The sequence below is a fragment of the Aristolochia californica genome, unplaced genomic scaffold (genome assembly GCF_029961685.1).
Source record: "Aristolochia californica isolate CCGP_79_NKW_82.1479 unplaced genomic scaffold, dmAriCali1.0.hap1 SCAF_9, whole genome shotgun sequence".
Taxonomy (NCBI): Eukaryota; Viridiplantae; Streptophyta; class Magnoliopsida; order Piperales; family Aristolochiaceae; genus Aristolochia; species Aristolochia californica.
The window spans coordinates 34,649,706-34,664,291 of NW_027182290.1; the positions used below are offsets into that span (position 1 = coordinate 34,649,706).

At 35.5% G+C, this 14,586-nt stretch overlaps 1 protein-coding gene and 1 long non-coding RNA gene across 4 annotated transcripts; both read right to left on the minus strand.

The window, feature by feature from the left end:
• Positions 1–2,801: 2,801 nt before the first annotated feature.
• On the minus strand, positions 2,802–4,718 carry LOC137941827 (uncharacterized). The gene is made up of 2 exons (XM_068787417.1): positions 4,415–4,718; positions 2,802–3,613 (listed from the first exon to the last, which is right to left on the minus strand). The coding sequence occupies exons 1-2, from the start codon at positions 4,574–4,576 to the stop codon at positions 3,050–3,052; spliced, it is 726 nt and encodes a 241-aa protein (XP_068643518.1). The 5' UTR covers positions 4,577–4,718; the 3' UTR covers positions 2,802–3,049.
• Positions 4,719–5,144: 426 nt separating this feature from the next.
• On the minus strand, positions 5,145–13,750 carry LOC137941735 (uncharacterized). 3 transcript variants are annotated; one of them, XR_011110437.1, is made up of 5 exons: positions 13,534–13,750; positions 8,394–8,737; positions 8,266–8,301; positions 8,069–8,164; positions 5,145–5,759 (listed from the first exon to the last, which is right to left on the minus strand). It is a non-coding gene; the product is annotated as an uncharacterized lncRNA (long non-coding RNA). The 3 variants fall into 3 exon arrangements; XR_011110438.1 differs by lacking the exon at positions 8,394–8,737; XR_011110439.1 differs by lacking the exons at positions 8,266–8,301; positions 8,394–8,737.
• Positions 13,751–14,586: the final 836 nt, after the last annotated feature.

The window sequence follows — 14,586 nt, forward strand, 5'->3', positions numbered from 1 at the left end:
TATTAATATATTTAATTATACATTAAATAACTTATTTGTATAGTAATAATAGTTGTTTTACCTAATTTGGGGTCTAAGGATTATGTTGTAATTAAGTGTACTGTAAGTAGGGGTGGCATCGAGCCGAGCCCGAATCTGCCTATGTTTGAGCCGAGCTTGATTTAAATATTTTGAGCCGAGCTTCGAGCCAAGCCTCATCTCGAGCCCAAAATTGTTATCGAGCTCAAGCCCAACGAGTTCAAGCCGAGCTTCGAGCCTCAACATACATTTAAAACTTTTCAAAAAATATATATTGAATAAAATGTATATAAAATTATGCATACATTTTACATAAAATTGGGCATGACCTCTACATAAAATTGGGCATAATCTATATATATAATACGTGTATAAGATTGGGCATAACCTCTACCTAAAATTGAGCATAATCTATATATATAATACTTGTATAAAATTCGGCATGACCTCTACTTAAAATTGGGCATAATCAATATACATAATACCTGCATAAACACTCCATAAAATTGTCTATACACTCTATGAAATTGTTTATACACTCCATAAAATAGTCTAAATACTCCATACACTGCATAACATTAAATAAACCCCATACAATAATCAAACACAACAAAATTAAATGAAATATCACTATCAATTTACAATCACCCAAATAAAAACTATAAATCCTTTAAATAAAATCCTATTACTATTAGAGACTTACTAGAAAATTACAAGAAATATTTTAAATTTTTCTTAGGAAAGTTAAATGGACCTCTTATTGCCTTTTCTAAGGAAATAAATAAAAATTAATAATTAATCTAATATATTATTATAGTTATCGATAAATTTTTAATCACATAAAATGTCAAACACAAAATTTCTATGAAAATTGCCTCATACTCAAAGTATTATATCATCAACTGTCAAATACTTATTCAAAAATTTTCTGTATGTTTTTTTAATCCATCTTGGCAAGAAAATCTTACTTAGAAAATTATATGATTTTTAAAAAGAATTTATAATTAGAAAAATATTTTGAAAAAACATGAGGCACTAATGGTCCCTATATTTCTACTAAAAATGTCTTTTCAACATTTATTGAAAAAACCACTAATAGTCTCTAGAAACGTATTTCCACTAAAATATCTTTTCAATTTCTTTAAGAGCCATGAGGAAGGGACAAAGAGTTTTTTTTTCCTTGTTTATGATCTCACCCGTAGGGGTGGCTTTGAATAAATTATATATAAAATTGTGCATACATTTTAAAGAAATATAATGATAGGGGAGGTTTAGGATTGAATTTCAATAATGGATTAAAATGTACTAATATTAATCTTTTTTACTTCAATTGTTGTTTAGCTTGTTTTGTAATTTTTGAATCCCCCTAGATGAAAATTTATATTTTAGGAAAAACTAAAAATATTTTTCCTCTTATACATATTCCCAAAAAATTTTTTAAATAAAATCTTATTATTATTAGTGACTTATTAGAAAATTACAAGAAATATTTTAAATTTTTCTTAGGAAAGTTAAATGGACCTTTTATTGTCGCTTCTAGGGAAATAAATAAAAATTAATAATCAATATAATATATTATTATACTTATCCATAAAATTTTAATTAAATAAAATATCAAACACAAAATTACAATGAAAATTGCTTCATGCTAAAAGTATTACAGCATCAACTGTTAAATATTTATTCAAAAATTTTCTATATAGTTTTCAATCCAATCTTGGTACGAAAATCTTACTTAGAAAATTATATGATTTTTAATAAAAAATTTCAATTAGAAAAATGTTTAAAAAAACATGAGACAGTAATATTTTATAGAAACTTATTTCTATAAAATTTATTTTTAATTTTTTCGAGAGAAATTTTTTTTTTTTTTTTTTTTACTTTATGATCTCGGAGGACCTGTCATCGGGGATGACGGCTGCGACGAAGGCGGCAGCGACGGAAACAGAGGCGACGGCGAGGAGAGGAATAAATGGAACGGACGACCATAGAGGCGGCCGGCGAGCAGCTGCGACGGCGGTAGAGACAGCCGGCGAACAGCTGTGACGGCGGTAGAGGCGGCGACAACAGCTGATGGGAGGGGCTCGATAGTTACGAGGGGAGGAAAAAATCCACCCCCCCCCCCCCTCCCCCCCCCTCGCTCTTGCTCCCGTTCCCAATTCCGACTCACCTTGAGCCGGCTCGCGAGCCGATGAACCGAACTTGACTTCGGGCGAGCTCGGCTCGTTAAGGTAAACGAGCCGATTTCGGAGCTCGAGCTCAGTAGATAACGAATCGAACCGAGCCGAACTTGACCCGCTCGCGAGCCGACTCGGTTCGAAGCCACCCCTAACTGTAAGGGTTTAGGCATTTTCTTGTTTTTGATGTTTTTTTCATAAGGGAGTACTAACACTGGAAACTGTTTTTCAGTGCACATAAAGTCGTCAACACTAACACCAAGTACAAAAATGAAGATCATGTAGATGACTGACATGATCTTCATGTTGGAGATGAACATGAACTTCAAAAATCCATTTTATTGACTAACCCCCCCTTAATGCTACAAATTGAGTAGGTTTGTCGATTCTTATGCGTTAGGAAGCAAACGACCCACATAACTAAAAACACTTGTTGCTAGAGCTACAACTCGATCGGGTTCATCCGCGAGCAAACCACACCTAAAAATATATTCAGAAAATTTTTCAGAGTTTATCAAAATTACGTAGTTAAATCAAACACTACTACTAATCAACCAAATAAACACTACTACTAATCTACGTAGTTAATCTGATCCTATTCTCAACATCTATAAATATATTAATAACCTGATCCAATCAGTTCCACAATAGTAAAAATGAAATTTTTTACACCTATTTGTAGCCCTACTAGCAGCCTTTAGCATGAAGCCAAGAAATCTCTTTGTCATCTTGGTTTGCCAGAGATTGGCAGATTTGACGAGGGTACATAGTATTCCAGTTTTCAGAACTACCACATAATACAAAATGGACCTGGGAGACCAAGAAATATGATCGATTATACTCTGGAAGCTATATCAAACAGGGAGATACGATTCACGTTCTTTAAATTTATTCGCTTCATCCTCCCTTCCCAGAAACTCGTGAAGCTTTCGCGTGAAATGACTCGTTGTGTCCAAGAAATAGAGCAGCAAACACATGAAGCAGCAACATACAAACATGGGGATTGGCCCAAAAATCCAGAGAAAGAGTGGGAAGGAGAAATAGAAGGACCTTAAACCAAGAGACCAAAAGAAGCTTCCCCGGTTGAGGGACCTGACGACGTACTCCAGAGAACCTTCCAAGTCTTTAGGAGCCGCCACCGATATAAGAATGCTTGTATGTGCGTAATACCTAATCGACTGGACGTTAAAGAGGAAGGCGACGAGGAAACAGACTAAAATGGTGAAGTATTTGATGGATGAGGCGAGGGGGCTTGTGTTGCCGTAGATTAACAGAGCCGCCGTTGTGGAGTCCTTGCTGCTGCTCACCACTACGCCTATGAGTGAGCTCAGTGTAATTGCCGTTGTCGCCAACAGGGTTGACGCCATGATGTTGTTTCGAATGGTCTGGACCGCCAGAACTCCGTTCTTCAGGGGATCCTGAGATAAATTAATGGTATGATTATCAATTGTGTTAATTGTTCTGGGTGTACAGAGGCCATGCTTTTGTGAAATAAGCTACTGTAATGACTGAAAAAAAACCGTAGAAGCTTAAAACAAACTGAATGTTTTCCCCTCACCTATGCTTAGCGTAAGAGACACAGTTACGAAGTGAAATTAACATAAATGTTGTCAATTGCTTAAACCATTTCCCTACCGGTACTAAACAATAGATTATGTCACCAGCGACGGCCCAATATTCTGCAATAGATTATGTCACCATTTGACTAGACAGATGATTTCCCAGAAAGCTTTCAGACTTGAGAGACTAAGAAAATCGTAGTAATAAGCTACAGAGTATCGATAAGCTTCAGTTTGGAAGCAAAGTTGAAAATAGAAAAGAGAACAAATTAGCTCCACAGCAAGCGAGCAGTTCATGAGAATTCAAACATCCGTAATTGGGCTACACACAGTCGGTGCGGACAACGATCAAAATTGAGCTAAGAAACAAATCAATTACACCGAACGGATTTTCCTCGGTTTGACATAAAAAATGTAAAGAAAGGTAATATCTGATCTTTCTCTAGATCATTTACAAGTAAAAACTGAAAAACGAAGGTACCCTAAACTTCTTCCAGAAGGAAAGAATCTGATCTTTCTCCAGATCATTTACAAGTAAAAACTGAAAAAACGAAGGTACCCCTAAAACCCTTCAAATTCAATCCAATTAGAAAGACGGAATGGAGAGAAGAATGAGAAAGAAAGATAATCATGACGGGCAACGACAATGGGGGAACTCACAGTCATCATGAATTTGACCCATCTTTCTCTGGCGAGGGCGTTGAGGCCTATAACTGTCCCTTTAGGGTTGCGAACTATGCAACCCAATAGCCACAAGTGGTAAATCGACATGATCAATAGTCCCAACGGAACTAAAATGAAATCCAGATGCTTCTCCTCCATCCACGCGAACAGTTGATTCAGATCCCGTTTCTTCTTCGGTTTTTTCTCCCCTTCAACCTAAAATGTTCAGTAGGCGGCGAAGCAGTGTCTATCTCCCGGAGATTTAGGAGCAGCACATCGAGAGAAATAGCAAAGGTGCACAAGAGGGGTCCACAACGTCAGTGGGAAAACACTCACAGCATTAAAACATATTTTTGAGGATTCGGTACCGTGCGCGTAGATGGTAGAAGATGAAGAGAAAAAACTACTACTAACCAGTGCTTTCTCTCAGGACGGGGCCTACTACTGGTTAACGTGTCCCCCTACAGGGTGTAGTTAGAGATACCTTGTCTTCTTCGATCAATATTTAAAATAGGTCAATCTCATCCATGAGTCTATGAAAGTTAATTAAGCAATAACGAAGTCCAGACTCAGACGTGTCTGATAAATTTCAAACAAAAACCACCAACTATACCTCTCTCCCCAGGTCATGTTTGAACCCGATGTCTTGCACTGAAATTCTCCCATGTGATCATTGAGCCATAATCCAGATTGAATTCAGTTTTTTGAATTATTAACCTTCCGAAAAGAATCAATTTAAAAAATAAAAAATAGTCTTGGGGCCAAAGGACACTCGGCATTGCATCTCCCACTATTCTTGTGTTTATGGGAGGCGAATATATCAAAGTTCAGAATTGTAACAAGTATGAAATTGTGGAACTTTTATGAATTTGAGTTTAACTCTTTTGGGCTCCTAAAACCCATTAGATTGAGCTCAGATTTACACAACAACCAGTTAAAGTTAGTTTCGTTAAATAAACATGCATCTTCGCTTCTGTAGACATCATCTTTGACCTCAGAGTCGAAGAAGTCATCAATCCATTCACATTCCTGGATCTTAATTTGGAAATATGGAATGAGTTGTTTGTCTTCCGGGTTTCCATGCACTTAGCTTAGCCGATAAGGCAGATTTGTTCTCCCTCTGATAATCTTAGATAACAAGGGGCCATTTCTCTTCTGGAAGAACCATATGGTCTTTCAGGTTTCTCAAGTATTAGATCAGCAGAGAGCAGCAGAGTATTAAGCACAGAGAGCAGCAGCACACGAACATGGGGTTTGGCCAAAAGATCCAGAGGTTGAGAAGGGCGGAAAAGTAGATTGCTCTCAAACAGACGAACCACAAGAAGCTTCCCGGTTGAGGCACCTGACGATGTAGTCCAGATAAACATTCAAATCTCTAGGAGGAGCCTCCCATACAAGTAAGTTTGTATGCCCATAGTATCTGAAAAAAATGATTAATCAACTTGACAAAAACATGAACACAGAAAAAGGTCCTACTCACGTAATCCATGGGAGAATGCAGAGGGATAGGCAAGGGTTAAACCAAACTCACTCACTAACTTCTCTAATATTAAGTCTCAGTGGTGTAACAATTGTCTTTTTTTGAACTTTCTGTCAACAAAGTGGTAGTCAACTATGTTTTGTCCTTTCATGAAATACATGATTAGAGTCAATGTGAACCACAGTTTGATTGTCGTATAAAAAATACAAGAAAAGTAACTGGGAAACTGAGTTCATTGAGAAGTGATTTGAACCAAATTAACTAGCAACTCACAAGTAGTCGATGTCATAGCTCGATATGTAGCTTCAACACTTATTAAGTGTAAATATTTTGTTTTTTACTTCTCTATGTAACTAAGTTTCCGCCTACAAAGATGCAAAAGCCAATGTTAGATCTATCTATTGGACATCCTTACCCAATCTGCATCAGAATATCCATGTATATGACACAACCATCATTTTTATTAAAACACCATTTTCAAGAGGTAAAAAAGTTTTGCAAATGGATTCACTTTTGCAATTGGAGCAAAAGTTTCTTTACAATCTTCACCAAAGGTTTGGGTAAATTGCCCCACATCAAGTTCTTAAGTGATAGCAGTTTGTTATTTTAGGTGACAGACGGCTTCCTCAAAGGTCCAAGAATTGGAGGGTGATGTGGCACCCAGATAGGTTGCACAATGAGAGGTAATTTTTGTGTAATCTATCTGTTGATTGATATGATAAGAAGTAGAAAAGAGGTAAAGGTGAAAATCAGTCAACCTACTTGGAAGTTTAAAAGTATTTTAAGCTCTTTTTGCAATGCAAGAGGAAGGTTACTAGCTTGTGAGGGTTGACCTGGTGGCGTAGGTGAGTCTTGAGCCTGTACATTGTGATTAATAGCTTTAGTTTGGTCATCCATAGCTGCAGTTGAGTCAGATTTTGCTTATGAAAATAAGGGCCAATGTCAGAGATAGATTAGGATGAATAGGGAAGACAAGATCAACTAGGAGTATGGAGGATAGCTGAAAGTAAGGGTTGAATTTCTAGGAATGATAATATTTATGTTTTTTTAGGAAAATATCCTAGGAATATACAAGTAGTTTCTCTAGCAACATTATTTTCCTCGTAGATGATCAAGATTTACCCATTTTCCTCGTAGTTTGTGAACATGAGCAATATTATTAAAGACTCTACTAGGCATGTATTTATCAGATAGCAGGTCATAGGGATAGCATCACTCCATAAATTCTTAGAACGTCCAAATAAAAAATAGGGAAACAAACCAAAATCATTGGCAGATATCATGCTTAACTAAGTTAAGAACAAACCAAGCTTCAGATGCACAAAGCAAACTGCAATACATTCTTATAAGCCTCATTGTACAAACAAAAGTAATATCTTTCTCAACAACCGGAAACCCAAGATGTATGCCTAGCAAACTTTTCAAGTAACTAAGCTGGATTCATACAAAATACAGATAGTAATCTATACTCAAATCATATATAATTTACAGAACCGTCAACAAGAATTAAAGCATTCATGTGGATAACCCAAAATGAACTGAATAAAAAAAGCTATGCCCTTAGTCCTGAGTTTTCTTTCCTGTTTTTATTTGCTGGAAGAATGAAGCATTCTTAGATATGGCAGCCTTATAACTAGGAAACCATGAGAAGGTACATATTTAAAGATAAGGATAAACTAGAACTAACCGATAAAAACAAAAAATGAATAAATTAGTTCAGGAAACCATATTAACATCAGAAAACACTTTTTATTTCAAAATAGTTCAACAATATAATAAAAAACATGAGGAACCAAATCAGCCCATTTTTTAAAAAGTGTGTGCCCTTTGAATTTCAGCAGCAATTTACCAACAAAATACCTAAGACTAGCAACTCTCAACTATAGACCTTCCTAGTTGCCTTTGAGAAAAGCAATGCCCATCATATCCTAAATACTTTGAAAGAAACAATTTAAAGAAGAGAAACATGTTCATCCTTGATAGCATATCAATTAAACCTTGGAGATACACATCCTTCGAACAGAAAATGGAACAAAAAACAAGGAAATCAACGATTAGAACAATAACATTACACTCAAACTAAGAAACACTCTAGTTACTTGGGGAAGCTGATTAATGTCTAAATCATAGAAAATCCAACATTTATCTTTTGAAAAATAGAAATCCCTCACCTTCATCCTCGTCATTGTCATCATCCTTGCCTTCATCAATATCAGCAGCTTTCGTATCTCTAACTGCTCTTTCATCCAGCTACTCCTTGAATTCACCTGTCAATTCAAAGAAAACCATAAACAATCAAACAAATTTAGAAAAGCAGATAGTTAAAAAAACTCAAGGTCAAGCTCTGAAAAAACAAATTTAGTTTCACCTTCCTCATCTGAAACAATTGCCCTTCCACCCATGGCTTTAAAAAAAAATCAGAAATAAAAGACGTCAATGACTCTACAGAGTGAATTTGAGTAGGAAAATAGTAAAAATTCAACAATAAACACTAACCCTTGAGCGAGGACTTCCAAACGATCCAAAAATAGAAAGGAACAAGGAGAATTAGTCGAGATGTATAGATAAGAGAGGGGAAGGTAGACAAAAAGTGATAAGGAAGGAGACTAGGGTATGCTTCTTCTCCTCTTCTCACTGACCAGTATGATTCTCTCAGTGATTCGTTTTACATGACCACAGCATGCACCACAGGGTAGATTTGTTGGAAATGCATCCTGTCTGCACAGGGGATACAAAGGAAAAGATAAAAGAAGATATTGTGACTCCCAGTCAGAGACATGTCTTGTCATGTATTTGTCTGGGTTATCCTCGTACTCATAAGGGTTACAAATGTTACGATCCTGTGAACAAGAGAACATATATTTCAGCAGATGTGACAATTTTTGAGTCTACACCATTCTTTTGTGCTACGTCTAAGTCACTATCTACTCATGTAGTGGCTGATAAGCTTCCTCTTCCTCTTCCTATTATAGATAATTTTGTCATACCTTCTATTTTTATTTCATACAATGTGCAAGTTTATCAATGCAAAAAGGTGCACAAACAACAATCCAAACATGAAATACAACCTCAAGCTCGAGAGATGGTTCCCTCTAACATGGTCAGATCATCTTCCTCCATGCCTGCAAGTTCTACCTTCGATGATTTGCACCTCCCTACTAGCATAAAAAATGGTACTTTGGTATCCTATGTTCAAGTATGTTTTCTTTCCATAGTTTATCTCCTTCATTTCGGTCTTTTGCTACTTCGTAGTCCAGTACTTCTATAACTACCAAAGTAAAGAATGCATTATGTGTGCCTGAGTAGGGGTGGGCATCTGGTCGGGTTTTACAGGGAATCCAACTCGACCTAACCCAAAAAACATGGGTTCGGGTTTGTAATTTCACCTGATGGGTCGGAGACAGGTTTTCCCAAACCAGACCCGAACCCAACCCACATATGAGACAAATATATAAAACAGGGTTGAGTTTTATGGGGATGAGGCAGGGACGGATTGAGTTTAAGTTGGATTTACTGGGATGGGTCGGTGACGGGGTTACAAAGATGGTGATCAGGTCAGGTTTGGGTTTGACGATTCGGTTTTGTTTTTGGGGGTCGGGGATTGGGTTCGGGTTTAGGTTTTGGTAATCCTAACCTCGACCCGACCCATGCCCACCCCTATGCCTGAGTGGAAGAAAGCTATGAATGATGAAATGTCTGCATTACAAAGTAGGAAGACTTGGACTTTGGTGGATCCACCTAGTGATACTATAGTGATTGGTTTTCATTGGGCGTAAACCATCAAATATAATGTTGATGAGACAATTAAAAGATACAAAGCACAGTTGGTAGCCAAAGGCTATACCCAAACATATAGTGTGGATGTATTTGATACTTTTTCCCTGGTGGTTCACATGAGTACTGTCAGATTTGGACTTTTAGTATCTATCACAGTGACTAAGCATTGGCCTCTATTTCAGCTTGATATTAAAAATGTGTTTATCTACGACAACTTATAGGAAGAAGTTTATATAGAGCAACTTCCTGGGTATGTTACTCAAGGGGAGAGTAACAAGGTTTGCAAGCTACATAAATCTTTAAATGGTTTAGAAGCAAAGTCCAAGGGCTTTGTTTTGACAAATTCGGTAATTGTACAGTTTATGTGGAGCTACTATGATAATTCATTGTTTGTCTTGCATTGAGCATCTGAAACTGTATTTCTTGTGGAATTTTGATAATATTGTGTTGTCAGGAAGTGACACCAAGGGAATTGAGGAAGTGAAGAATTATCTAAGCAGACATTTCTAAACTGAAGATCTTGGGTTCCTAAAATATTTTATGGGGATTGAAGACGCTAAGAGTAAGCACGAGATAGTTCTTCCTTAAAGAAAATATATCACTAACGTTCAATGAGTATAGATTTTTTTTTTTTTTGAAAAAGATGTATTAATAAAACGAATGAGTATAGATTGTTAGGCGCCAAAACAATGGATTCTCCAATGGAGGTTGGTCATAATTTATGGGATGTAGCACCTTATTGAAAGTCGAGACCGTGTATAGAAGGTTACTTGGGCAGTTGATATATGCAATTGTCACTAGACCTAACATTGGGTTTCTTGTTAGTTTGGTAAGCCAGTTTATGGAATCTCCATGCAACATTCATCTTGAAGCTGCACAAAGAATTTTATGGTATTTAAAGGTAGCTTCAGCAAAAAGCTTACTACATACTCCAGATGATCATCTCAGAGTTGAAGGATATTCAGAAGCAGATTACACTAGCTCTAAACTTGACCAAAAGGCCGCTACTGGTTATTGTGTATTTGTTGGAGGAAATCTTGTTAGTTAGAAAATAAAAAACAATTACTCTGGCGCATTCTAGTGTTGAGACAAAATACTAATCAATGGCTCATACTATTGGTGAACTCGTGTGGATACAGTCAGCGTTGAGAGATTAAAGTTGGCTTCAAAAGACCCTAATGGTGCTTAAGTGTGACCATCTTCATTGCCAACAAAATAGTGGTCCACGAGAGGACAAAGCACATTGAAGTTGATCTGCACTTTGTAAGGGATGCAGTGGTAAGTGGTAAGGTGGTTACCCCATGTAAGGACTACAAAACAGGTTAGTGATATATTCACCTCTTGAAAAGCAGATTTCAGTAAATTTTGTGCCAAACTGAGATTACTAGGCATATATGCTCTAGCTTGGGGGAGTGTTAAAAGTCAGGGGTATTTTAGTAATTTGTCATGTGGGTAGATCTGTAATTTGTTAGAAAAAATGGTCCAGATTGGAACGTTTAACAGATGTGGTTATTGTGTAAATCTAGTTACTTTAGAAGGGTGTTTTACATACTTATGTTTTAATTCCTTAAGAGGAGTTTTTAAATTTTTTTGCAAAACCACATAAGTGAGACATAAAAGGCCGATGAGAGTCGATTTTTTCTCCATCCAGCAGGCTGTACATCAATTTTCTTTCCCTCCTTTCTGTTCTTCTTCTCTATTTTCTATTTTTTCAGAGAGAAGGGCATGCTATACTAATGATTTAAAAAGGCTTCTAGGTGTTCAAATTATGCATCTATTGGTTGCAGCTTTTCTTAAGTAGTTTACACCTTTTTTTTAAACTGATCACACACGCACACTACACCCTTTTTCCCAGGTGAGACTTGACCCCAAGACCTCAGACTAAAAACCCCATGTGGCTATTATGTCAGAGGCCCTATCCACAGCTTACACTTTTATCAATAAAGATAGGAATAAGCAAATAGAACTGACACTTTTATAATAAGGTTCTATTTAAAACTGTTAAATAGGACCATCCCTTGGAACCAACTTAACAAAAACATTAGATAATCATGAACAGTACTCGTATGCTGCAACTTTTGAGGTGGGAGTCATGCCAAGCTAAAATTTGATGACAGAAATTATACTTGACCAAATTGCTGCATTAGAAAATCTTTGGAATAAAACTATATTTTGTCAAACTTACAATAATAAAAAAGATATATATGGAATGCTTTTAAGATAATCGAGAAATCCTATTGACAACATTAGATAGACTTCCTGGAGCAAGGTCTCAGGTCAGACTTGAACCTCCTTGATCATTAAGTTGTTTCTGACCAGGCAAAGTCATGAAGTCCAATTCAGGCTCCAAATGATATTAATCTTAATCTAGGTGTGGCCCAGATACTGAAAGTAGATGCTTATGATTCAACTTGAAATAGATCAATGTACTCAAGAAGTTGCAAACAGTAGATGCACAGATCCAGCATACAAAAATATCCAATGTTTGTGTCCTCTCTTTCCGTTCAATAATTGGAGTAAAAGTATTACATGCTTGAACAGGTCAAGAAATGAAAGCCTACAACTGGAATTGGATAAGTGCAGCTCATTGTCCATGTAAAGCAACAGAAACTTTAAAAAAATAATAATAATAGCCAAAATTTCTGTTCAGTTTCTGTATGAAAAATCCGTATAACAGCATACAGGAACCAGATAGATCCATATTAGAATCCAAGAAGACAGAACAATTGGAATTTTGAAACAAGGAAGAGAAGAAAATAATTATACTGCCATGGTAAGTCTTTATTCTGATTTCATTATTTTTAGAGCTGCACTTGATTCTCTCAGTTTTCTTATGATTCCATTCAGACTTGCAAGTATCAATGTCACTTGAGATGTTATCCACAACTTTTTTTTTTTTAAATTAACTTCTTAATTTCTCTCACAATTTAATTGTGCACTGAAAGGACATTTAGGAGTCATCATCACCATCATCATGAAGATAGTTTATCTCCCAACTATGTACAGTTGGCTAAGTGAATCCTCTTCCATTCTCTCCACAGCCATTTTATGCTCACACAATAATAGCTTTGGATTCATGTATTGAGTTCTTGATAAAGCATTGTGTCATTTGACCACCAAATGAATAAAAAATGAATATTAAATATAAAGAAGAGGGCTAAATTTCTATATCCTTGACTCTGCTTTCATGCATCTAGCCTACTTCATCTTTCTAGCTAAAATATAGCAAATGCAGAACACTTATATACTTCATCTATCAAGAGTAGTAAATTTGTCTAGAGCAATTAAACTTGTAGTTGGAACAGGGATAAGCCATCAACATCCCACAGGATATATATGAAATAATAATCTAGAAATCGATTTGTTTGATGTTAATAAGAACATGAAGCCAATGCAATTGATGGAAGAAAGAGTGATGAAGCAACAAGAACAGCAAAATTTTAAAGATAACAATGTCGCAAAGTCAAGCTAAGGGCCAGCTCGAGAAATCCTTAAAAAAAATAAAAAAAATTATGACTCAAAAATGTACTAGTTAGTACAGAAAGAAAGGGTATAAATTGCTTCTTCATTTTCTTGCTTTCCGCGGCATATCAGTAAATAGGAAAGATGAACGAGTATTGAGATGAGTCTAAAAGATACAAAGGACAAAAGTTCTTACGGTGAAGGATGGAAACCCAAGAAAGTAAATGGACACGAAGAGATCTCAAAGAGAGCATACCTTACCTCTACGGGAAACAGGCAAACGCACACAAGATAGTTACATCAATGGGTGTTCAAATAGGTCTCTTAATGCATGAGAAACCCTTTCAATGCACAAGTTAGAGAAAACAAATCGATTATCGGAACAAAACAACATCACCTTTCTCAGCGCAACTCTCTCTTCTACGTATCTGCTCACTCGCACAATGATCAAATCCGACAGAAGAAATGAGATGAGAACTCGAAGAAGGCCTTGGCGACGTTAGCTATTCGGGGTACTCGGTGGAACGAGGGGGAAAGGCTGGAGGGGCGACCGGCGAGACTCAGGCTTCCGGCATGGATATGTTGTTCCGACCGTTTCCGATCCGGAAAGTGGATTACATTGTAAAGTTCTTTCCTGGGTAAAGTGGAAAGTAAGAGGAATATAAAGTATTTGAGTATGCACAATGTAGGGTACACTGAAAATTACTTCTTTATGTTGGTGTAAAGTGTATATAAATTATTTATTAAATAAAATATTATGATATATCTGATTTTCAGAAAATTAAATTAATATTAGTTAATACATTTCACTTACTGCGTACGTTAATACATTTCACTTATTAATATCCTAATTAATGAAAAATTATATTATATTATTTAATTATTCTAGTTTATTATAAATTAATACAATAATTATGTGCCACCAGAATAAATTATTAAAAATAAATAAAAAATAAAAAATAACATAAGTGAATATAATAAATAAATAAATTATTTTTTAATAACATGAGATATGTTTTAACATTAAAAACCACTAATTTAATATAATAATAAAAACATTAATATAATAAATAAATATATATTTATCAATAACATAATATATTTTTATGCAATATTAATTAATAATATATTATCTCAAAATTTAAAACCATTGGTTTAATTAATTATAGCAATGGAATAATTAAACCAAAACAATTTATCAAATATTTATTTTAACAATATTTTAATTATGACTATTAATCACTAATTTAATATAATAATTATAGAATAAATATATTAAATAAATAAAAATAATTATTTTATAAATAAAATATATAAATTATTATTTTTACGACGATAGTTTAATTTTTCTTAACTTAGGAAAAATTAAACCATCCTCTTAGTCACTATACGCGTCGACGGCACTCCGACAATTATGGGTGGCATCGAGCCGAGCCGAGCCCGAACCTAC